This window comes from Lepidochelys kempii, unplaced genomic scaffold (genome assembly GCF_965140265.1).
Source record: "Lepidochelys kempii isolate rLepKem1 unplaced genomic scaffold, rLepKem1.hap2 scaffold_117, whole genome shotgun sequence".
Lineage (NCBI taxonomy): Eukaryota > Metazoa > Chordata > Testudines > Cheloniidae > Lepidochelys > Lepidochelys kempii.
Genome location: NW_027333596.1, coordinates 238,796 through 261,766, shown reverse-complemented (window position 1 = coordinate 261,766; position 22,971 = coordinate 238,796). Strand labels below are relative to the sequence as shown.

The 22,971-nt window shown below is 51.7% G+C and overlaps 3 protein-coding genes across 15 annotated transcripts in view; 2 read left to right on the top strand and 1 right to left on the bottom strand.

Moving 5' to 3' along the window:
• The first annotated feature begins 58 nt into the window (after positions 1 to 58).
• On the top strand, positions 59 to 3,938 carry SNRPB (small nuclear ribonucleoprotein polypeptides B and B1). Its single transcript, XM_073326850.1, has 7 exons — positions 59 to 179; positions 584 to 735; positions 1,879 to 1,990; positions 2,240 to 2,392; positions 2,843 to 2,981; positions 3,325 to 3,450; positions 3,746 to 3,938. Exons 1-7 carry the CDS (start codon positions 177 to 179, stop codon positions 3,781 to 3,783), a joined length of 723 nt encoding a protein of 240 aa, XP_073182951.1. The 5' UTR covers positions 59 to 176; the 3' UTR covers positions 3,784 to 3,938.
• Positions 3,939 to 9,048: 5,110 nt separating this feature from the next.
• DDX27 (DEAD-box helicase 27) lies at positions 9,049 to 17,830 on the bottom strand. Of its 5 annotated transcripts, XM_073326827.1 has the most exons (21): positions 17,626 to 17,826; positions 17,419 to 17,550; positions 16,132 to 16,194; positions 15,761 to 15,917; positions 14,630 to 14,679; positions 14,371 to 14,457; positions 13,992 to 14,097; positions 13,733 to 13,906; positions 13,196 to 13,346; positions 12,949 to 13,048; positions 12,681 to 12,822; positions 12,378 to 12,531; positions 12,192 to 12,273; positions 11,926 to 12,103; positions 11,691 to 11,797; positions 11,246 to 11,348; positions 11,015 to 11,109; positions 10,792 to 10,912; positions 10,191 to 10,275; positions 9,588 to 9,662; positions 9,049 to 9,286 (listed from the first exon to the last, which is right to left on the bottom strand). In XM_073326827.1, the coding sequence occupies exons 1-21, from the start codon at positions 17,722 to 17,724 to the stop codon at positions 9,271 to 9,273; spliced, it is 2,277 nt and encodes a 758-aa protein (XP_073182928.1). In that variant the 5' UTR covers positions 17,725 to 17,826; the 3' UTR covers positions 9,049 to 9,270. The 5 variants fall into 5 exon arrangements, with proteins under 5 accessions (XP_073182928.1, XP_073182926.1, XP_073182930.1 ...); XM_073326825.1 differs by having other exon boundaries at positions 17,419 to 17,826; XM_073326829.1 differs by lacking the exons at positions 17,419 to 17,550; positions 17,626 to 17,826 and adding an exon at positions 16,877 to 17,067 and having other exon boundaries at positions 16,132 to 16,187.
• A 74-nt stretch (positions 17,831 to 17,904) lies between these two features.
• The window catches only part of ZNFX1 (zinc finger NFX1-type containing 1), a 36,757-nt gene continuing 31,690 nt past the window's right edge, over positions 17,905 to 22,971 (top strand). Inside the window, exons 1-5 of one of the 9 annotated variants that reach the window (XM_073326816.1) lie at positions 17,905 to 18,026; positions 18,786 to 18,893; positions 19,559 to 19,667; positions 19,764 to 19,833; positions 20,914 to 22,737. In XM_073326816.1, the coding sequence (XP_073182917.1) occupies positions 19,611 to 19,667; positions 19,764 to 19,833; positions 20,914 to 22,737 (1,951 nt within the window). In that variant the 5' untranslated portion in view covers positions 17,905 to 18,026; positions 18,786 to 18,893; positions 19,559 to 19,610. The other 8 variants (XM_073326817.1, XM_073326820.1, XM_073326815.1 and 5 more) reach the window with 8 other exon arrangements.

Here is a 22,971-nt window from a genome sequence, read left to right as displayed (position 1 = left end):
GGGCCGTGCCGGCACTTCCGGTCTGGTCCAAACAGCAGGGAGGGACCGGAAGTGTAGGGGGCACAGTTATTGCACGGACACTTCCGGGTCAGGTGACTTTTCCGCTGTGAGCAGGCGGTCGGCGAGGCTGCGGCGGGAGAAATTGGTGGGGTGCTGGTGTTGGAAAAGCCGCAGCCATGGTGAGGCCCCGGGTGTAACGCGGCGGCGGGAGGAGGGGGGGCCGGGCCCCGGGTGTAACGCGGCGGCGGGAGGAGGGGGGGGCCGGGCCCCGGGTGTATCGCGGCGGCGGGAGGAGGGGGGGGCCGGGCCCCGGGTGTATCGCGGCGGCGGGAGGAGGGGGGGGCCGGGCCCCGGGTGTATCGCGGCGGCGGGAGGAGGGGGGGGCCGGGCCCCGGGTGTATCGCGGCGGCGGGAGGAGGGGGGGGCCGGGCCCCGGGTGTATCGCGGCGGCGGGAGGAGGGGGGGGCCGGGCCCCGGGTGTATCGCGGCGGCGGGAGGAGGGGGGGCCGGGCCCCGGCTGTAACGCGGCGGCGGGAGGAGGGGGGGCCGGGCCCCGGCTGTAACGCGGCGGCTCCTCTTGTAGACTGTGGGGAAGAGCAGCAAGATGCTGCAACACATCGATTATCGCATGAGGTGCATCCTGCAGGATGGACGTGTCTTCATCGGCACTTTCAAGGCCTTCGACAAGCACATGAACCTGATCCTGTGTGATTGCGATGAGTTCCGCAAGATCAAGTGAGCAGGGGTTGTCAGGGTGTGGGCGGAGGGGAGAGAATGCATCACATGGGTGGCTGTCCTGTGTATTCTCATTGAAGGATTCTCATTGAAGGATTGAAGAGTAACAAAGCGAAATGAGAATGAGTGGGATTGAGTTCCAGGGAAAGACTGAAGGGGCTAAGCACCGCTGTCTGGCAGAGGTTGAGCGATAGTTTGTGAATATCTGAAAGGTGTAACCTCCAATATGGAAGGGGCCCTATTAGGGTAGGTAATGGGGTTATAACTCAGTTTCTCCCCACTGCTCCATTGAAAATACTTAGCAGAACATATGGAAAAACATCCTGACTTTGAGCTATATCCAGTTTAGGTGGGAGCTCCACACTTCAAAATAAATAGAATGCTTATGTAACTGATGTTATTGTGGTGAGTCTGTGCCTTTCTAGGGATGGGAGGTTATCCCTACTAGCCTAAAAGTAGGAGTTTCTAGTAGTTGTAGTAGATTTATATCCTTCTAGATTAGCCACTAGTGGAGCAACCACTCTGCTAATGTGGGTTACAACTAGACGAGTGTACACTAGGTAACAATCTTGTCCTGGCCCTGGAAAGTTGGACTGACTGGATCTTGTAGTAGAGCTCTTCATCTCTGCTTTCTGAATCATCTGCCTGCTTCATGACCTGGTGCTTCTGTTATGGACTCAGCAAGCTGGTTGACTTGGTGGGTGTGGTTTTTGAGATGAGGGTCGCACCTCTGGTTCTGATTATTTCCATGTTTCTCTATACCCACTTTATTCCTGCAGCTCTAGCGGAGGAGTTAGAATGCAGTGGCTGCAGCATTAAGTGTTGTTAGTTTGAAAAACATGGGTGAATTGGTTTGGTTGCTGTGTTGATAGAATTCTAATAACCTCTATGGATTTCGGGAGGTGTGCATTCATGTTGTCTTCCCCACTTCTGATTCAAGCAGGTAAAACAAGCAAGGGAAACAATTTTATGGAGTCTGTACCCTCTCTCCAGTAACAGCTTTGGTGTGTTCTTGGGATGGGGGGGAACATCACCAGTTTTGGAATAGTGGGATGAGGTATCTGTCACAGACTTGAACAGCGGTGTTCAGAGGAATGCTTTTCTGTAAAAACTTACTTCTCTCTCTCTGTTTCTCTCTCTCAGACCCAAGAATTCAAAGCAGCCAGAGCGGGAAGAGAAACGGGTCCTGGGTCTGGTATTGCTGCGAGGAGAGAACCTGGTGTCTATGACAGTTGAGGGGCCACCTCCAAAAGATGTAAGGAGGATGGGTGCAGAACCAAAGGGGTCAGACAAATCCAGTGTCCATTGCCAACAGGGTTTAAATGGCTAGTCATTAGCTCTACTCTTTCCTGGCACTAGCCTGTGTCTGGATCCAGGGAATTTCACTGTGCAAAGTCTAACTTGTTCTGTAGCAGCTCACACCCATTAGAGATGAAGTGCTTGGGGGTCTGAAACATCTTGCTGAACTGAAATCACTGATTGCTTGTATTTCCCTATGTTTCAGACTGGCATTGCCCGGGTGCCTCTAGCTGGAGCTGCAGGAGGACCTGGAGTTGGGAGGGCAGCTGGACGAGGAGTGCCAGCTGGTGCTCCCATGCCACAGGCGCCAGCAGGGTTAGCTGGTCCTGTCAGAGGAGTGGGAGGACCATCCCAACAGGTGAAATGCTGTGGTTCAGTAGAAGAAAGGACTTAACTCTTGATTACTGTATTTTGAATAGATTTCAATCTCTTGGCTCTGTGTGGATCAAGTGTTTGTGCTAGGCAACAGCAATCCAAAAATAGATTGAACTGGGGTCCTGGGACTAGCATGTTGCATAGCAGACTCCTCGGCATGTCTGTAGCTCATGCACTGATAGGGAACGGTTTGAAGGAAAGGTGCAGCTTCCTGTATAAAACCCACTTAGTATAATTCTACACTGAATTCCCCGCACAGTAGTATGTTAAGGGTGTGCAGCCCTGTCTTGTAACGAGGGCTCATACATGAAATGGAAAATGGGGTAAAAGTCCTAAGGCATGAGAAATGAAGTTAAACCTTTCTTCTTATTGTCCCATTTGCTATAAAAGCAACACTTTGTGCAGTATTTGTGAATTTTCTTTCTGTTCACAGGTGATGACGCCTCAGGGCCGTGGAACAGTTGCTGCTGCTGCTGCTGCAGCCACAGCTAGTATAGCCGGAGCTCCTACCCAATACACACCAGGCCGTGGTGGTCCTCCCCCTCCAATGGGCAGAGGAGCACCTCCTCCAGGTAAAGAACAGCTTTGCTTGTGGTCTAGGACAAGAGGAGGACCATAAGGTGTGGCTGGATTGATGATGACTTTTGACTTTATCTGAACCCAATGAAGAATTGGTATTAAGCAGGATTACTCTGAGGTCCAGCCAGTAGTGAGTTGTGGCTACATTCAACATGGAACTGTAGCAAACAGTAAGCAAAGAATCTGCTGGAGACAGTTGTTTGTTCCTCTTTGGGTTGGGAGTCTGCGCTTCAGTACTTATTATAAGGCCAATCTGTAGTGAAATGCTCATCCCTATCTTAGGTGTAGCAAGTGTCTGTACCAGTTCTGAAACTTGTCCTCTTCCTTTCATTGCAGGAATGATGGGACCACCTCCTGGCATGAGACCACCCATGGGTCCACCCATGGGAATGCCACCTGGCCGAGGTGCACCCATGGGAATGCCTCCCCCAGGGATGAGACCGCCTCCCCCAGGGATGAGAGGTGAGTGAGCCTTCTTGGTATGTGGGAAGGGTGGTATCCAGTTCTGGATAAGTGTGGGACTGTGACAATGTATAAACTTCAGTAGAGTATGGTGGAGCAGAACTACGTTCCCCCTGCTAGAACAGCTGAGAAACTGCCCTGTAAAACCATTCAGTGTCTCAAGAGGGGCCTCTAGGCCTTTTGAAGCAATGAACTGCACTGTTGCTGAATAGCGTTTTCTGCGTGACCTTGCTTCAGATGCTTTGTTGTTCTTTGTAGACTTTTCAACTGATGGCCTTTGTTCTTTTCCTTCCAGGTCCCCCTCCCCCTGGTATGCGCCCACCACGACCTTAAGATATTCTGTGCTGTTACTGTGGATTGTGTGGGAGCTAGAGTTAAGTGAATGGGCTCTGTTTTGCCCCCTGAACGGCCTAGGATTCATTATGTATATTTTTTTTTTCTATTTACTGGCTGTAAAATTTGCCCTTTTTAATAAAGTTAGAAAATTCTCCCTTGGGGATTACTTTTATTCCACCTGCAGGTGGCTTGAGGCTCTATGTGGAAGGTAGAAAAGCACTTAAAATGGTGGTGGCAGGAGCTACCTTCAGTCTTTGAAGGAGTAGCAGCAGGAGCAGCTAATGGGAGTTTTGCAAGGAAGTTCTCCAGCTGAAGGAGTAACTACATGACCATTGAAGTGAGTTTGTGTGCTTGCTGCCTGATTGAAGTATGTAGTGTGGTCTGATTTGGGATCCATCTGCTGAGCCTAGCAGCCTGCTAGGCAAGGCTGAGACCTTCTTAACGAGGCTTTGATCTCTATTCCCTTTAGCACCCATTAATCCTTAACTAGGGGACAGGGCTACTCAGAGAGAGCAGGGATTTAAAAAGCCAACTCCCAAGGGCTTGTCTACACTACTGCGCGGGGTCGATCTAAGATACACAACTTCAGCTACGTGAATAGCGTAGCTGAAGTCTATGTACTTAGATCTACTTACCGCGGTGTCTTTACTGCAGTAAGTCAACAGCTGATGCTCTCCTGTCGACTTCGCTTGTGCTCCTCGTTCTGGTGGAGTACCAGAGTCAATGGGAGAGCGCTCAGCAGTCGATTTATCACATCTGCTGGATCGATTGCTGCCTTCTGAGCTGGCGAGTAGTATAGACGAGCCCTAAGTGAGCAGAGGAGCTAGCTAACAGTTTTGCAAAAGAATGTAAGAGCTAGATGCACCTAATTAACATTCTTTAAACTTAGACCAATAAACTCCCTCCCACCCCCCCAAAAAAGTTACAGAAGTAAAAAGAATGCACACAGAAGTCCAGCAGCAGAGTGGGGACTGTTCTGTTTACTGCAGTGAATACAGCATGTGTGATTACCTGCCTTGTGGCCAGGTGGCGTGTGTCCATTTAGGGCAAGGAACTCATAGCCCTCAGAGACCATGTAAAGGCTCTAGAGACCAGTGTGACTGAACTGGAGGAGCTAAGGGAGACAGAGGCACATAACTGAGACTTTCCTAGACACACAGTGGTCCTACCCCCAGTCTGACAGCCTCTGTGCTATTGAAGAGGATGAAAGTCTTGGTGAAGGAGAACATCAGAGTAGAGGGAAATTATCTTGTAGCTGGGACCCTCCTTCCAGATGCCATGGGTGTCTCCTCACACTGAAATTCCTCCCTGGGGGAGGGAATCCCATTTATTAGAAAAAGCCAGGTAATAGCAATGGGAGACTTGATCACTAGAAATGTAGACAGCTGGGTTTGTGCTGAGACTGAGCATCACATGGTGAATTGCCTGCTGGTTGCAAACATTGCAGATCTCTTGAGACATCTAGACAGGCGTATATGAAGTGCTGGGGAGAAGCCAGTAGTCATAGTACAAATAGTTACCAATGAAATAAGGAAAGGTAGGAGAGAGGTCCTGGCAGCAAAATGTAAGGAGCTAGGAACAATATTGAAGTCCAGGACCTTCATGGTAGCATTTTCTGATATGCTGCCAGTTACTGCCTGGCTAAGACAATGGTGTAGAGAAGAGGGGTTTAGGTTCATTAGGAACTGGGGAATCTTTTGGAAAGTAGAAGCCTCTAGAGCAGCAGTAGTCTATTTTTGGTCAAGGTCCAGACTCCAGAGAAAAGTAAATAATAATCACAATAATGAGTAAATACAAAGATTTCAGGGTCCATTCAAAAGCATATGGCAGTCCGGATTTGGCCTACAGTCAGTCTAGAGGGTACCTGCTCTAGAGCAATGGTTCCCAACCATTACTCCTCCAGCTCCTAGGGCTCTTCCCTTGGCCTCTTGCAGGAAGGAAGGGGAGCTGACCTGTTGCTCATACAGGAGAAAGGGGAATTGGAGCTCTGATTGGTTGTTCCACCTGCGGTGGAGATGGGCCAGTGAGGCAAACAGCCAATCAGAAAGCAACATGCCCACTTTGTTCTCACACTGCTTCAAAAAAAATTCTGTAGCACACCTGTTTGGGTCAGATGCACACAGGCTCGGAAACACTACTGTAGAAGGAGGATGGGTTCCACCAAACCAAAATGGAACCAGATTGCTGGCAACTAAAATAAAAAGATTGCAGATAAGCTTCTAAACTAAGGGCTGGGGGAAAGCTGACATTTACAGAGGAGCACGTGGTTTGGGCAGAAACATTGGTTAGGAGAGGATCTATTAATGGGGATTCTCTATATCCTAATAAGGAGGTAAGGATGAAAGTTGATAAGCCTTAGGTAGGAGCAGAAAAGAAACATGCAAATGCAAGGGTACCATTCAACTAAATCACAATGGCAGACAGCCAAAAAGTGACACAGTGTACATATGCTTATATATAAATGCTAGAAGTATAAATACTAAGATGGGTGAACTTGAGTGCCTGATATTCAGTGAAGATATTGATAAAATCTGCATCACAGAAACTTGGTAAAACAATGATCACCCATGGGACGAAGTAATAGCAGGGTAGAAAATATTACAGGAATGTCAGAAGGGTGTGCTGGTGGGATAGTGGCACAAGAAGTGAAAAAACATCAAGTTAAATATATTGAAAATCAAATAGTACTATAGAATCTTTAGGGTAGTGGTCTCTAACCTTTTTGAAGCACAAGATCACTTTTTGAATTTAAGTGCAACCCAGGATCTACCTCAAAGAAAATGTAGAAATAACAATCACACAAACCCAACACCCTTGCCCTGCTGCTTCCCTGAGGCTCTGTCCAGCTCACTTTATTCTCCCCCTCTCCCTTACTTTCACCAACCTGGGACAGGGGGTTGGGGTGCAGGGCTGGGGTTCAGATTCCAGCTGGGCACTGTTTACCTCAGGTGGCTCCCAGGTGGTGGTACAGCAGGACTAAGGCTGTCTCCCTGCCTGCTCTGGGAAGTGGCCAGCATGTCCAGCAGCAGCTCTGAGGGGGTGTGGTGGTGGGGGGAGGTGGCTCCACACACTGCTGGCCCCCCCCAGGCATTTCCCCTGCAGCTCCAATTGGCCACAATTCCGTTCCTGGCCACTGGGCGTTGCAGGGCCCATGCATGGAGACCCCGCCCCCAAGGAGTTCAAACATGAAATTACAGAACTAGTAACAGTGGTATGTAACCTTCATTTAACGCAGCTTCTGGGCCAGATGACTAGAGGCTAGCTAATGTGAGACCAATTTTTTTAAAAAGGCTCCAGAGGGGATCCTGGCAATTACAGGCTGGTAAACCTAACTTCAGTACCAGGCAAACTGGTTGAAACTATAGTAAAGAACAGAATTATCAGATGCATAGATAAACATTATTTGTTGAGGAAGAATCCACACAGCTTTTGTAAAGGGAAATGTATGCCTCAATCTACTAGAATTCTTTGAGGGGGTTAACTAACGTGGACAAGGGTGCTCCACTGGATGTATATGATAGAGGTCTATAAAATCATGAATGGAGTAGAGAAAGTGACTTAGGAATGTTATTTACCCCTTCATGTAACACAAGAACCAGGAATTGCCCAATGAAATTTATAGGTAGCAGGTTTAAAATGAACAAAAGGAAGTACTTCTTCACACGAGACACAGTCAACCTGTGGGACTCATTTCCAGGGAACCTTGGAAGACCAAATGTATAACTAGGTTAAAAGAATTAGATAAGTTCATGGAGGATAGGTCTCTGCATAGCTACTAGCCAGGATGGTTAGGGATGCAACCCTATGCGCTGGTGATCTTACCCTCTAAATGCCAGAAACTGGGAGTAGACAACAGGGGATGCATCACTCAATAGTTGCCCCGTTCTTTTCATTCCCTCTGAAGTACCTGGCATTGGCCATTGTTGAAAGACAGGATACTTGGCTGGATGGACCACTAGTCTGACCCAGCATGGCTCCTCTGATGTTAACCAAGAGGTGGGAGTCCCCCAGAATTTGCACTTACAGTCCTTTCTCCTGCCAGAGGCCTCCTAGAACAGTGGATTCTAGTATTCACCTTTTAGAGCTTTTCTTCAAAATGTCTGCAGCCTCAGGCAGCTATTACTGGTTTGGTTACACATGGCTCAGTTTTTAAACATAAAAGCAAGCTCTGTGTTTGCTGTAAGTAGGAGACTCCAGGAGCTGGGACTCAGCTGAATTATGAAGTCAGCAAATAACAATAGTTTGGCATCTGTCCCATTATGCCACTACAAACGGCCCTGTCTACATCTCAACATAGACAACTAAAAATGGAACTTGGCCTTCACTCCCAAATGAGTTTGACACCCCTGGTTTAAGTACATTTCACCTTTTCTGGACTGTGCTGCAGCAAGCTGTTCTAATCCAGTCATGTTCATCCTAATTTGTAGCTTCTGGTCAGGTTTTTGATTGAGACCCACATCTGTACTCTCCACTGTAGAATTGCTACCTGTCCTTTTGTTAAACTGGGTATTAGTAAGCTTGCCAGACCAAGGTCAACTGTTTCCTCTATCACGGGGCTCCCTCCCTTGTCAAGACCTAATGCACTGAGTAAGACCTCATACAGTAGGAGCAGGCAGAGTGGTGGCTTATATGTATTGGGACTAGTGCTAGAGTATTTTTTCCAGCATCTGCAGCCTTCTACAGCCATTGCATTAGGACAGCAAGGAAGAAAATAGCTGGAGTGAATATAGTCTGAATCTAGGCATATTTGTTCCTGCAGCATAGCACAACATAGGGCTACTTCCTTCTCACAAAGGGAGAGGCAGGCTATGCCCTCAGTGCTCATGCCTGTGCTACCTCTAGTAGACCTTTGGTCTAGAGAAACTGCTACTCCTTGTGACTGTTCAACTCTTCTCTGTTTTAGAGCAGGATTCCAAGGGCTAGATGTAGATACAGCCCTTTCTCCTCTATTTTCTCTCCCACTAACTTCCTGGCAGTATCAGCAAGTGGTGCCACCCTTCTTCAAGAAAAGTTGATGACTAGAGTTAAGTAACTATTTGTCCGCTTACTACATCTGTTCCTGTAATGTTACTATGTGAAAACTGCTGGAACTTATTGTATGATGCTTGCCTCCTTGCTCACTAATGTAGGTGTACAGCTCAAGACGTAAAGAAGTGAGAACCATCCTGGCAATTTTGTACTATCTCCCATGGTCTAGTTTTCTCAATTGCCACAGCTAAGTGAGCAGCAGGCTATGTTACAAAAGTATAAGTCAGTCAGTCCTTCGCTGCAACTGCAGAAGACATGGTTTTCCTTTATGTGCTAATTCAGCAGGTGCTGGTGCATTTACACTGAGTCCAAGAATTTAACAGACATTGTAAGTTCAGGCCACTTAAGAGGCTACATTATTCTAGCAAATACAGAATGGAAAGCAGGGTTTTTCTGGAAGAGGCACAAAGTCTCCTACAGTTAGATTTTCCAGGGAATCCTGGCAAAGAGCTGCTGTCACTTCCTCTTATACCTGTAAAAAGACAATATTGGAAGTCCCAGTCAGTCCAAATGCCTGTACTGGTGATAAAGGGACAGGATAGGGGTAAATGAGCTCCTAGACAAAGGCAATCCCAGCCTCCTCAGAAGTAGCCCGCCAGTAAAACACAAGTCTCCATGTGTGTTCCCAAGCATGGGGCTGGCAGCACTGGCTGAACAGGGCTGACTTTGCATCAACATTAGCACCATGGGTGCTTGTCTGCTGTAGCCCTTCAAGGAGGAAATGGGACAAACCAGGCCAACAGAAAAGTCTTAAAGGTAATAAGGCTGTTTACCTGGATTTGGATTTGAAGTTCCCTCCTTTCCTGTGTCGGGCTAAGCCCAAACGCTTCTGCTCGTCAAAGGAGGGGCTGCACGAGAAAGAGCTCAGTGAGACATAGCCATGCTCCCTGAAATAGGAAACTCTATACCCCTCTGCTCAGTTCATGTGTTGCCCACTGGGTTCGTGCTTTCCTGTCATGATTCAGCACTTTTCTGGTGCTGACTGGGAGGACAGTCTTAGCTGAGAAGTATTCCTTTGCTCACCCACTGCATTGCCCCCAGCCCATGCAAGATGTGGTTTCCCCACTCATGCCACCTGATCTCTTCCTGCCCCCAGATACCTTGAGTGGCCTTATGGAAGCAGCACCTCTGGTCTGTGACAGAGGTGCTCTCAGACAGGACACCCTCTGCTCTCCTCACAAGATATTTAAAGTAGATAGAATGACTCCTGTATAACTCTCCCTTGCCCCCACTATCCTTCAAAGCAGCAAGAGGAAGCCTGATCCTCTCTCTACTGTCTGCAGAAGGTATCACTGGTGAAGATTTCCCTGGTTGTGCAGGGAATAGAGTGCCTCCACCACAGCCTGTGCAAACCCAGTGATGCTGAGCCAAGTTACCCAGCACGATACTGTTTTAGGGCCTTCCTGCTTGTGTTGGTGAGCTCCTCATCGAAGACAGATGATTGCTTCTTCCGTTTGGGACCTTGGAAAGCAAGCAACAGAGCCAGCGATTAGCAAGGCTTGATGTACAGAAGCAGGATCCCTGCGAAGGTCAGACAGTCCACAACATTATTTGCATTACTAAAGCACCTAGGAACTCAAGTCATGGACCATAACCCCATGGTGCTACATGGTGTACAAATGCAGAACAAAAAGACTGGCCTCAGCCCTCCTAGTGATCGGTGTGGGCACTAGGAACACCCATTTTATAGACAAGAAATGGACTCTCCCGTCACTGCCTGCAGTCTCTACTGTTCCAATCTTCCAGGTCACTTTCTATTGATTTGGGTGTTTGTCAACAGCACAGCCACCAATGGCATCTATGCAATCAGCATTACGATAAATGCTAGCAGCAAAACCCTCCTGCACCCCAGCAGTAAACATGCTCTCAGCTCTCACAAGGAGCATGCAGCTCTAAGGAGCAGCCACATTGCAACTGGGAAATCAGCTAAAGCATTCTCTGAGCTGTTTTTGTGGAGAACAGATGCTCTTCTCTTACCTGCTGAGGGAGGCTCATCCTCGGGCACAACTCGAGCTCGCTTTGCTCGGCGGTTCCTCTTTGCTACGCGCTCTGCATACATCTGTGACTTCAGGATTTCAAATTGTGATCTCTCCTCTGGCTGGGAGAGACAGAAATCTAAGTTTACAGCTAATATGCCCCTGCATGAGGGAGCAGACCAAGCCACCCAGGCCCCTGCCTCCTCTCGGATCCCCTCACTCACTGTCATTTGGCCTTTTTTCTGAGTATCCTGCATAAATGTCTTCCTCTTCTTCTTTCCTCTCAACGCCAAGTCAAATTCCTGAAGGGCTTTAGCCACTGGTGAGACACAGACGGGGTGAGGGAATACAGAAGGTTCAAGAGCAGAGAGCAATTTCAGACCCGATTCAGAGATGCATGATTCGAATTAGCCCATTGGTCCAGACCCAAAGGCCTCCCTCTTCCCAGGACTCACATTTCTCTTTCTTTCTCTCCTCTCGGCTCTGGAACCAGCTCCGCTCAGGCCCCTCTTCTACCTTCTGTTCTCCTGTCTCCAGTCGCTTCTTTGCCATGTTGATCTGTGGGACAGCCCAAGCAGACGGGGAACTCACGGACCTGCAGAGTGGCCGCTACCCAGTCTGGGGAACCTAGGGCAGACACCTCACTGGGTCCCCGTCAGCGTTAGTGCATAGAAGCCCCTGGTATGTATGGATTACAGTGCATGGAGCCTCGAGAGCCCCTACTCACCTTCACTAGGTGACTGGGGGCACATTCCCCAACCAATAATGCCCTATCCTGGGCTAGGGGCTTTGCCCTGTCCATCCTCCAGAGTAGCCAGCCCACACCCAGGGGAGTGAGTTCCCCATATCTCAGTGCCCTACCCAGCCCAGACTGTAGGAGCAAGCTCTCACTACCCTCACCTGGGCCTCTGATTGCTGCATCTCACGCTCTTCACGCTCTAGACGCAGCACTGCATACACATCTTTCTCCAGCTTCCCAATCTTATCCCGGAATTTCAGGATCACATCTGCAAACGCACCCAGTGGGGGCCAGAGAGAAAGACACATATGGTCTTTGTGAGAATTGTCTGCGCTTCAGCACCTCCCATCCTCACCGGGCTCCTTGTCTGTAACCCCGTCCTAGCAAGGCACATACCCTGGGGGAGGATTCTAGCCTTCACTGGCATCTTGGCTGTCTTCACAATCTCCTTCAGCATCTTGCGCTCCTCCTCGCCCACCAGTGAGACTGAGCGGCCAGCCCGACCGGCCCGTGCTGTCCGCCCCACCCGGTGCACATAGTGCTTGGTGGTGTTGGGCATGGTGAAGTTGATCACCTGTGGGGAAGACATGGGATTAGCAGGGAAGCAAGGCCAGTGCCAGACTCATGGGACCTCAAGAGGGCTCAGAGCCTCGCACACTTACCGTTTTGACACCCTCAATGTCAAGTCCTCGGGCCGCAACGTCCGTAGCTACCAGTACATCAATCTGCTCATCTTTAAAGCGCCTGACCGCAGAGAATACAAGCTGTTATGCAAGCAGTGGGCTCCCTCCACAATTCCTGCAGAAGCCACTCTTCTCCCCCTCTGGGGCTACCCACTATGCCAGTACCTGAGGGCCTCCAACCGCTGTGTCTGAGAGAGGTTCCCATGCAGCTCCCCCACCTGCAGACCCATCAGCCCCAGCAGGATGTGCATGCGGTGAGCCTGCTTCTTGGTCTGTGTGAAAAGCATCACGTGGTCTGTGAAGGTCCGTGTCAGCAGAGCTGAAAGACGAAGTCCTGTCAGCAAGCAGCAGAGACAACTCCAGGTGTCCCCACAAAGCTGCCTTGCACTAAAACACTGCTTCCAGTTTTCCCATGCCACTTGCCAGGGCTCACCCACCCAACTCCTCCTCCCATGCTGCTCTACTCACCTGACACGATAGCTTCTCTGTCCCCTTCTCTGTTGGGACGGACCCGGATGAATTCCTGCCGCAGGAAAGGGGCTACGTCCGTGTTGCTATTCACAAAAATCCGGACAGGATTCTTCAGGGAAACAGCAGCCAAATCCTTTACCTATCCAAATGAAGGAAGGGAAGTGTCACTACACTGAAAAAGGGAAGTCTGCCAAAACCCTCCATCCCCACCCTCCCATCTGAACTGAACATGCCTCTGAACAGGCTGCATAGGCCCCATCCTTACCTCATCTGTCATGGTGGCAGAGAACAGCATGGTCTGACGGTGGTGGGAGCACAGCCGAATTATCTCCTTCATCTGTTCCTCAAAATACTCATCCAACATCCTAGAAAGGAGAGAAGGGTCGAGCAGAGTCTTCTACAGCATCAACCCTGACCAGCTGCTGTTCTAGACCAGGCAAACTCTCCTCTCACAGCAATGGGCAAGCTAGAAGCCAATGCCTCATTCTCCACCACCCACCCACCCAGCTTACCTGTCTGCCTCATCCAAGATCAGCACCTCGATGCTGCTCAGGTGGAAGGAGGGGCAGTTATGGAGATGATCTATCAGGCGCCCAGGAGTGGCAATGAGAATGTCTGGCCCAGAGCGCAAAGCTGCCTCCTGAGTCTTCACATCCAAACCCCCTGTGATGGTGAAAACCCAGAAAGGACCATGAGATCCTGGAGCAGGATGAGATAGAGAGCCCCCAGGCCTGTATCCATTGCGGGGTGAAGAATCCTTTCAGTGAGTGCCTCAGACATCAGATACAAAAGAGACCCCTTGATTGCAGATATGGTCCGTCCCCAGATGCCATGGGAGAAGCACAGGATACCACTCCAGGTTAAAGCATCAGTGTGTGTACACGCTGTGAACAGGAGCACAACTGCCCTATAGCCTGACCAGCTCTAATCATGGGACGCCAGGTTCTCTATGCCCCCATCCCTTAGAGTTAGGGGTTACCTGGAGCAGTTTGGAAGAGGATAGCATGGTCCATGCGAACTGAACTCTCAGCCCCATGGCTCATACTCACCCACAGCTAGGCAGGTTGTGACGCTGCTGAACTGGGCCAGCTGCTTGGTGACAGAGTGCACCTGAATGCCTAACTCTCGGGTTGGCACCAGAACCAGCACCCGAGTCACTGGAGCTTGGCGAGGTTTGTAGATCAAGCGCTCCAGTACAGGTAGGGTGAATGCAGCAGTTTTACCTGCAGAACAAAGGGCATCAAGAATTAGTTCACCTCAAAAACATGATGCTTCCCATAGCATCTCAGTCCTCATTCAGGCTCTTACCTGTCCCAGTGGCAGCACAAGCACAAATATCCTTTCCCAGCAGACCCACGGGGATACAGGCCTTCTGGATTGGGGTTGGCTGCTTGAAGCCCAGGGCTGTGATTGCCTGCCAAGGAAACAGAATAGTTAGGCATCAGATAAAAGAAAGGGAAATCTCAATCTAGATGCGACCTGTGTAGTGGAAATCTCACCTTATTCTACACTAGAAAACATTAATTCCCCCAAAGCTAGCGCTCATGCCCATTTCCTACACTGTCTCCTGCTAGGAGAGGCTGCGACTAGAGTAGCTGGGAGCTTCCCCAAAAGCACATGGGAGAGGCTGTGAACTCCTCCCCCCTTCCTTGCAATCCTTTCTGCAGTGACTCAGATAGCTTAATACCTTTAGTAGAGGGCGTGAGAGGTTCATGTCCTGGAATGACAAGTTATCATCGTACTGAGATGCATCTTCGAAAAATCTCTCTGTTTCCTGAAGGAAATAAAACAAAGAGGAAGAGCTGAAAATTTCCAGCACACATTGCACTTCTGGGCTCCATCCTACACACTATCATTTGTCAAGTGGGTCTGGGTTCTTTGGGATGGAAGGTGCTTGCTGGAGAAATGCTCAGTGTTATTCTGCCCTTCCCTCCAGTGACACTCACAATCTCTCCTACTTTCTTCTGTCTCTTTCGCTCCTTCACCTTGAGGGTATCTGAAAAGAAAGAGAGATATGCTAAGTATTTTCCACTGAATGCATCTGATGAAGTGAGCTGTAGCTCATGAAAGCTTATGCTCAAATAAATTTGTTAGTCTCTAAGGTGCCACAAGTACTCCTTTTCTTTTTGCTAAGCATTCGGTATCAGCTAAGAGCAACTTCAACCCCAACCCCGGCATGGAAGCCCCAACCCAGGCATGGAAAAGAGGAGACTAAGGGGGGATATGACAGAGGTCTATAAAATCATGAGTGGTGTGGAGAAAGTGAATAAGGAAAAGTTATTTACTTGTTCCGATAATATAAGAACTAGGGGCCACCAAATGAAATTAATGGGCAGCAGATTTAAAACAAATAAAAGGAAGTTTTCTTCACACAGCTCACATTCAACCTGTGGAACTCCTTGCCTGAGGAGGTTGTGAAGGCTAGGACTATAACAGGGTTTAAAAGAGAAATAGATAAATTCATGGAGGTTAAGTCCATTAATGGCTATTAGCCAGGATGGGTAAGGAATGGTGTCCCTAGCCTCTGTTTGTCAGAGGGTGGAGATGGATGGCAGGAGAGAGAACTTGATCATTACCTGTTAGGTTTACTCCCTCTGGGGGACCTGGTATTGGCCACTGTCAGTAGAAAGGATACTGGGCTGGATGGACCTTTGGTCTGACCCAGCATGGCCATTTTTATGTTCTTATGTTTCCTGCACCCCAGCATGCCTACCGGAATTCTACCCCACATCTTCCCCCAGTCAGTCATTGATGGAGAGGCCTGTGAAACTGATTCCCAAGCAAACTGGGGAATCAGTTGGCAAGCAAGTTCCTTTCCCCATGGAAAGGACACACCTCTGATGAAAATACTGGGAGCTGAAACTCCAATTAGACAAGAGCAAAATCTGGGAGAACAATATTGCAGGGACCAGCGGGGAGGATATATGCCAAATAAAGGAGATTCCTGCCCATTCCCCTTCCAACCTACCCTCCATGCTGCCACTGATGCCAGCTCTCTCATGAGATTCTCTTCTCCACTCTGCCAATGGCCCCCGACTAATTTCTTTCTTCCTGCCCTTCCCCACACTTGTAATTACCTGCTTTGGTGAGGATACTCTCATCAGTTGAGGAATATTGGGACTCTACATCCTCTTCCTCCTCTCCACTGTCTTCCTCACTTTCCTTCTCTTTGGTTTTATCCTCCTCCATCTCGGTGTCTTCCCCTTTCATCTTAACATGTTTCGCTTCCCTTTCCTAAGAGAAGACATGAGATCAATGGCCTGGGGAGTGTGTCAGAAAGATCCCAGCCAACCTCTGAACAGAAGTTTCCAAAGGTTTCCTTATGGAAAAGGGGATGGAAAGAAGGACAAAGTTCCCTTCTCCCCTCCACAATGGGAGGTCCTTCCAAGGGTTGTTGGTGGTAGGAGCTAAAAGCTTTTGTCCACCAATCAGTGAACATCCCACTAACCTGCGTTTTCCTTTTTTTTCTCACTTTTTCAATCTTCTCATCCAGTGTTGTTGCTGCTGCTCTCTGGGCAGGGCAAGACAGACAGTTAGGGAGAGGAAGGATAGGAGGGGGTAGGGATAGCTCAGTGGTTTGAGCATTGGCCCGCTAAACCCAGGATTGTGAGTTCAATCCTTGAGGGGGCCATTTAGGGATCTGGGGCAAAAATTGGGGATTGGTCCTGCTTTGAGCAGGGGGTTGGACTAGATGACCTCCTGAGGTCCCTTCCAACCCTGATATTATATGACATTATATGACAAGGGGGAATCTGTAAGAGCCACCCAGCAGCGGCTCTGGCACACAGTGATGCTGGCAAATAACAAAGGGAATAGGAAAACATGATCATCATCATTTATATGCAGGTCCCAAAAGTCTGCAAGGTGCATGACAGAGCAGTGAGAGAAGACTTGGTCCCTCTCCCCGAGACCTTTCAACCTAAAGTCTGGGGCAATACAAAAAGTCAGAGTGAAACAACAGGGTATGGGACTTGGGTGTTTTGGGCATATATCGATTGTCTCCATTAGTTTTAATTCAGTTTACCAGACAAAGAAAGGTGGGTGGTGGAATGGGCCCTAAGTGACCCGGGCCACGGCACCGAGCTGCCTGGTAAGGTTCCGAGAGGACCCTACGCACCCCAGGAGACTGGACCAGCGCAACCTCCATCCCCTGCATTCTCCGAGGGGGGAAGGAAACGTGCAAGGCCGTTTACCGTAGAGAGAGCGATCAGCAGAGCCGCCCGCCATTCGCCCCACGCAAGGCGAAGGAAACGTTCCGTGCAAGTGGGGAGCCAGGCTCCGGAACAGAGCCGAGGCGCGGCCTGCTCGCCCCGCGCACACTGGGCGTTCCGGCTGCGGGGGGCACGAGACGCGCCGCTACTAGCCGCGTTTAAGACCCGCAGAGCGGTGGGGCCGCCGGCAGGGCGTCCGGGCCCCCCCCCGGGCAGGGCGTCCGGGCCCCCCCCCGGGCAGGGCGTCCGGGCCCCCCCCCGGGCAGGGCGTCCGGGCCCCGCGCCCCCCCCCCCCCCGGGCAGGGCGTCCGGGCCCCGCGCCCCCCCCCCCCCCCGGGCAGGGCGTCCGGGCCCCGCGCCCCCCCCCCCCCCGGGCAGGGCGTCCGGGCCCCGCGCCCCCCCTCGGGCAGGGCGTCCGGGCCCCCCCCCGGCCCCGCGCCCCCCCTCGGGCAGGGCGTCCGGGCCCCCCCCGGCCCCGCGCCCCCCCTCGGGCAGGGCGTCCGGGCCCCCCCCCGGCCACGCACCTTGCCCCTGAGCTGGCGCAGCGCCTCCGCCCAAGCCCCGCTCGCCGCGCCCGGAGCCTCCTTCTCCGCGAAGACGAAGCCGGCGCTGAAGTCCCCGCCGCGGCGTCTCTGCTGCCCCCGGCCCCGCGGCCCCTGCGGGCGAGAAGGGGGTGAGGCAAGGCCCAGACAGCGGCCTGGCTCCGGGGGCCCGGCCCGGCCGCCCCTCACCTCAGCCTCCTCCTCCGCCGCCGAGTCCCCGGACTCGGGCTCCTCTGGCGCCGCGTCCCCCTCCCCGAGCGTGGCCACGAGCCCGAGCGCCTGCAGCATGGCGCGCGCCGAGAACGCCCCGGCCCCGGCCCCGGCCCCGGCTCAGCAGGCGCGCGCCGAGAACGCCCCCGTCTAGGTCCCGGCACAGCAGGCACGCGGCGCTCGGCCTCGGTCGCGCGCGGCGCATGCGCGGAGGCCCGCTGGGCGGGGCCACGGGCGCCCCGATACGCCCCGCCCCCCGGCGGAGTCACCTCCCCCCTCCGCCCCGGAAAGGAAACTGAAAGCGCCGGCGGGGGGACGCTGCTTCCCCGTCGGGGTCCGGGCGGCGCCGCGGGCTGGGAGCGAGCCGCGGGGTCTGGCTGGTGAGGCGCGTCCCCGCTCTCCCGGCCCGGCCCGGCCCGGGGCGGCTCTTGGCTCGGGCCAGGCTGGGTCTCTGCGAGCTTCCGGGCCTGGGCAAGGCTCGGCCCAGCGCGGAGGGTGGCCGGGTACCGGGTGGGGGCAGTCAGCGGTGCTAAGGAAAAGCCCCCCATGGTGGTAGGGCGCCGTTCGTGCCGGGGGGTCAGGCCGGGGGCTGGAGGGGGGGGCAGGCCGGAAAGGGGGGGCTGGAGGGGGGGGCAGGCCGGAAAGGGGGGGCTGGAGGGGGGGGGCAGGCCGGAAAGGGGGGGCTGGAGGGGGGGCAGGCCGGAAAGGGGGGGGGCCTGGAGGTTAGGCTGGGGACTGGAAAGGGGGGGAGGTAGGCCGGGGAGCTGAAGGGGGGGCCGGAGTTCAGGCCGGGGGCTGGAGGGGGGGGCAGGCCGGGGGGCTGAAGGGGGGCCGGACTTCAGGCCGGGGGCTGGAGGGGGGGGCAGGCCGGAAAGGGGGGGCCGGAGGTCAGGCCGGGGGCTGGAGGGGGGGCAGGCCGGAAAGGGGGGGCCGGAGGTCAGGCCGGGGGCTGGAGGGGGGGGGCGGAGGTCAGGCCGGGGGCTGGAGGGGGGGCAGGCCGGAAAGGGGGGGGCGGAAGTCAGGTTGGGGGCTGGAGGGGATGGAGGTCAGGCTCTAAGAAGCTGGGAAATGACACTGCCAAACTTTGCATTTGTGAATTTTGAGCAAAAAATGGTGCAGTGGGTTTGTGTTTGGTGCAGGGTGTCCTGGAAACGCCCTCCAGCTACAGGAGCTCTTGGGCAGCCCCCCTTGGGCTGGGCTAGTGGGGAACCAGAAACTGAAACTGACTAGAGAGAAGTGACAAACTGGTGAGCTGTTTTTCAGTGATACAGAAACCGACCAGTAGCAGTAGGGTGGTGGGTAAGGACTTGGTATTTGTCTTAACTAGACCAAGCCTTGGAAAACAGGGTTTGTGATTCCTGGGACACTTGGAGACCCTGGCTATGGGAATGAGAGGCAGTTAAGGGAAAGGGGTGTAGTTCCATAGGGACGCTTCTTTGAGGGTTGCTTGTGCTGGGCTGGCCTGATTGAGACTTATGTCTCCTATCTCTTAGGACAGGGACCACCATGGTGTAGGCAGGCTGCTTTGAGAGAGCAGGGTGGGACAGGGAGGATTTGGCTCAGAGGTGTCCTCATGGGAGGACAGGGAGCATGAGGCCATCAGACGGGGGTGTTCCAATGCTCAGTGGAAGGAAACTGGATTTGGGACAGTGACAGATTCATGTTTAGGGGAAGAGGTGCAGATGGTGAAGTGTGCCTAGTATGTGAAGTGTTAATTTATAAGCTAAGATAGTATAACTATCCTTGAATTGGCAACATCAGGTGTAATTGGTGCTCTGTATAGTAACATACCTTGTGGAGTTAACACTGTCCCCCACAGAGGTGTCCAGGATGCTCCTGGTTTTGTGGATGCTGGGCTGGGTTGGCTTGGTCCTCTTTAAAAGATTGTTTGGCTTTGTCTCTCTTCCTGCAGCAGCACAAAGAACCAGGCAGAAGAGGACTTGAGTGACTCTCTAGAGGAATGGATGGCAGGAGACCTGGACAGAAACCCTACCCAAGGCAGCACAATGTTAACTGGAGAGGTGAGTTGCCTGCTTGATGAATGGAGCTAGAGGAACAACTGAGATTGAAACTGAAATAAATTGAAACCCACTTCTCTCCCTGTCACCCATTCCCAGTGCCGGACACACCACCATCTCTCTAAGATCTTCTACCACTCCCATCACTGTGGTCTCAGAGCAGGGATTGGTTGGTACATATTTTACAAAAGCACCTTTTTAGATTTTTGTTTCAGTGAGTTTTATTGGTTTCATTTGACTAATGCCAAACAGAGGCAGATAGGGATGAGTCCTATGCCTTGGAAACTGTCTGTTTATCTACATGCTTATTTGACTATTGTTACCATAGTATCTGGCACCTAATTTGTCCGTCCATTGCCAAATTCTCTCCCCTAAAGTTCTGACCCAACTGCTGCTTTCTCATGGGCTATTAAACCAGCCAATTAACTGCTGGCAAAACCCAATCTGTAAAGAGGACTTCATCTTGGGCCCCGTGCTGTTCAGCTTTTCAGCATGTGGAAAGGGAGTGATTTTACTTTCTGGCTGATAGTTTGATAGTTTAACCGCAATCCTAAACTTTAGGTTGGGCATTTTCCTCCGTGCCTGCTCGTTGCTAAGGGTAAGATTCTGTCACGGGTATTTTTCATAAAAGTCAGGGACAGGTCGCTGGCAAGAAACAAAAATTCATGTAAGCCCGTGACCTCTCCTCAACTTTTACTAAAAATATCGGAGTGGGGGGATGGACGGGGACTTACAGTGGGAGGGCTGCAGGGATGAGGGGGGCCATTGGGGGTTGCTTCTCCCCTCTCAGGGCTGGTGGCCACTGCTGCTCCAGTGGCCCTGAGGGCCGGCTGGACAGCTGCTTGGGTAGCCAGCCCTGGGGCTGGCTGCAGTAGCTGCCCCAGTGGTAGGGGCTGACCCAATCCCAACCCCACACCCTGCTGCTTCAGCCCTGGCACTGCTGCTCTGGCAACTCCGGGGCTGACAGCTGCTCCAGCCCTGCTACTGTGGAAGTCCTGGAGGTCCCAGAAAGTCATGGAATCCATGAGCGAATCATACTCTTACTCATCATGCAGCAGAAAACATACTGAGGGTCATGGTGTAAATAAAATATTAGTTCTATAATGTGATGTGAAACGTCTGAAACATGCTGCTGCTGGCAAGTGTGGTGTCATGGGGAGTGGGGGTTATCCCAAGGAACATAGTGTCAGGAAGCAGCCTCTCTAAGGAGGCATTCTCTCTAAATATCTTTTCTCTTTGGGTCCTGTAGAATGTCAAGATGCTGGCTTGCCACAAAGAGGCAGAAACCGAGCAATTAATGCCCCAGGCTATCCTCGGAGAGGAGCAGCCCAACCTGGAGGAAACCCCAGGGTTAACGATAGCCCTCTTCCCCCTGGGCAGAGGGAAGGAAGATACCGTGGTGCAGGACAGTATCCCAATCAGGGAAGGAGAAACCAGGGTGGACAGGCCAACGATGGACCCAGAGGACAGTGGAATGAGCAGGAAAATGAGGCCAGAAGAAGAAGAAATGAAAACCAAGATGGTGGCAGGGGCAGAAGAATCCATCCTTGTGAAAATCCTCGTTTCTATCAGAATCCTGTTCCAGGTGGTGCCCAGTGCCAGGAGCCCAATGAACAGCCTCAGCAAGTCAGGAGGATTGGCTACAAATTTCTGGAAAGTCTCCTTCAGAAAGACCCCTCTGAAGTGGTCATCACACTTGCCTCCAGTTCAGGGCTCAAGGAGCTTCTGTCTCAAACATCCATGAAACCCAGCTTCCTCCAGCTCATCTGCCAGGTTCTTAGGAGGGCATGCAGCTCCAGAATGGACCGCCAAAGTGTCCAGCAGCTCCTGGGTATGGTAAAGGAATCAAACTTCCTCAAGATCTGCCTGCCACAGTATGTTGCAGACATGATGACTGAGGCCATTCCTGCTGTACGACATCAGTTCCCTGAGCATATAAGCAACATCATCTCCCTCCTTCAGGACCTGGTGAGCATTTTCCCAGCCAGTTCTGTGCAGAAAATCTCCATGTTGATGTCTGTCCTGCCAGCATCTATAAATGCCTTGAGAGCATCTGGTGTGGACATTACAGAACAGATTGAGAAGAACCTGGAAAAAGTCCAGACCCTTATTCAGCATCTGCAGGAGAAGAGGCGTGAGGGCACCCTGAGAGCTGACAACTACACCCTAGTGCAACCTCAGGCTGATGGTCAGGAAGAAACCTATCGCACAATGACCATCTACCCCACATACAATGAGGTGCATCGGGATAAAAAGCCCTTTCTTCGTCCCAATATTGTCTCTGGGAGGTATGATAGCACCAGCGTTTACCTGGACACGCATTTCCGGCTCCTGAGAGAGGACTTTGTCAGGCCATTAAGGGAAGGCATCTTGGAGCTTTTGCAGAGCTTTGAGGACAAAGGTTTGAGGAAAAGGAAGTTTGATGACATCAGAATCTACTTTGACACCCGGATCATCACCCCCCTCTGCTCCTCATCTGGCATAGTCTACAAGGTCCAGTTTGACACAAAGCCCCTAAAGTTTGTGCGATGGCAGAATTCCAAGCGTTTGCTGTATGGGTCTCTGGTTTGCATGTCTAAAGACAACTTTGAAACATTCCTTTTCGCCACTGTGTCGAACCGTGACAATGCAGACCTGTCCCAGGGAATCGTGCAGCTGTGCTTTAATGAGCACAGCCAGGCGCTGCTGGCAGAGGTCCAGCCTTCTGACTCCTTTCTCATGGTGGAGACAACTGCTTACTTTGAAGCCTACCGACATGTGCTGGAAGGGCTGCAGGAGATCCAGGAAGAAGATGTCCCATTTCAGAAATACATTGTGGAGTGTGATGTATTGGTGAAGGAGCCAGCATACCTGGCAACGGGCACCACCTACAACCTTGCACCCCTGACAGAGGAGCCTTCTGCAGTTGGAAAGGAGGGTTTCCTGGATGGCTTGAGAAGACAGAGGGTGAATGTTCTAGACCCCAACCAGTGGCCTTCAATGGAAGCCTTGAAGTTAGATGTGTCCCAGATGCAAGCCCTGCAGTTAGCACTCACCAAGGAGCTGGCCATTATCCAGGGACCTCCTGGGACTGGTAAGATACGCTGTTACTTAGAACTGCATTGTTGGGCACCAGTTAATAAATTCCGCTAAACATCCCTTGAACCAGCCCAGTTGGAAAAGCACTAAAAGTAGAGGAAAATTCTAAAGAATAACTTCTTTTGAGCACCCCAACTTCACGTACAGGCTGGACTCGGATGCTGTTCCTGGGCTTTGTATACAGAGAATGAGAAAGTCCTAACAGGTCCATGCAATGAATAGAGATCCT

What these genes read in the sequence shown, in the direction of transcription:
- SNRPB (XM_073326850.1), top strand. An exon ending in CAGAGGAGCACCTCCTCCAG is followed by an intron (nt 2,982 to 3,324) that starts GTAAAGAACAGC and finishes CTTTCATTGCAG; the next exon opens with GAATGATGGGACCACCTCCT. An exon ending in GCCTCCCCCAGGGATGAGAG is followed by an intron (nt 3,451 to 3,745) that starts GTGAGTGAGCCT and finishes TTTTCCTTCCAG; the next exon opens with GTCCCCCTCCCCCTGGTATG.
- DDX27 (XM_073326825.1), bottom strand. Translation starts at nt 17,724, where the DNA reads ATGCTGCAGGCGCTCGGGCTCGTGGCCACGCTCGGGGAGGGGGACGCG. An exon ending in TTGTGCTGCCACTGGGACAG is followed by an intron (nt 13,907 to 13,991) that starts GTAAGAGCCTGA and finishes TTTGTTCTGCAG; the next exon opens with GTAAAACTGCTGCATTCACC. An exon ending in CACAACCTGCCTAGCTGTGG is followed by an intron (nt 13,347 to 13,732) that starts GTGAGTATGAGC and finishes TCACCATCACAG; the next exon opens with GGGGTTTGGATGTGAAGACT.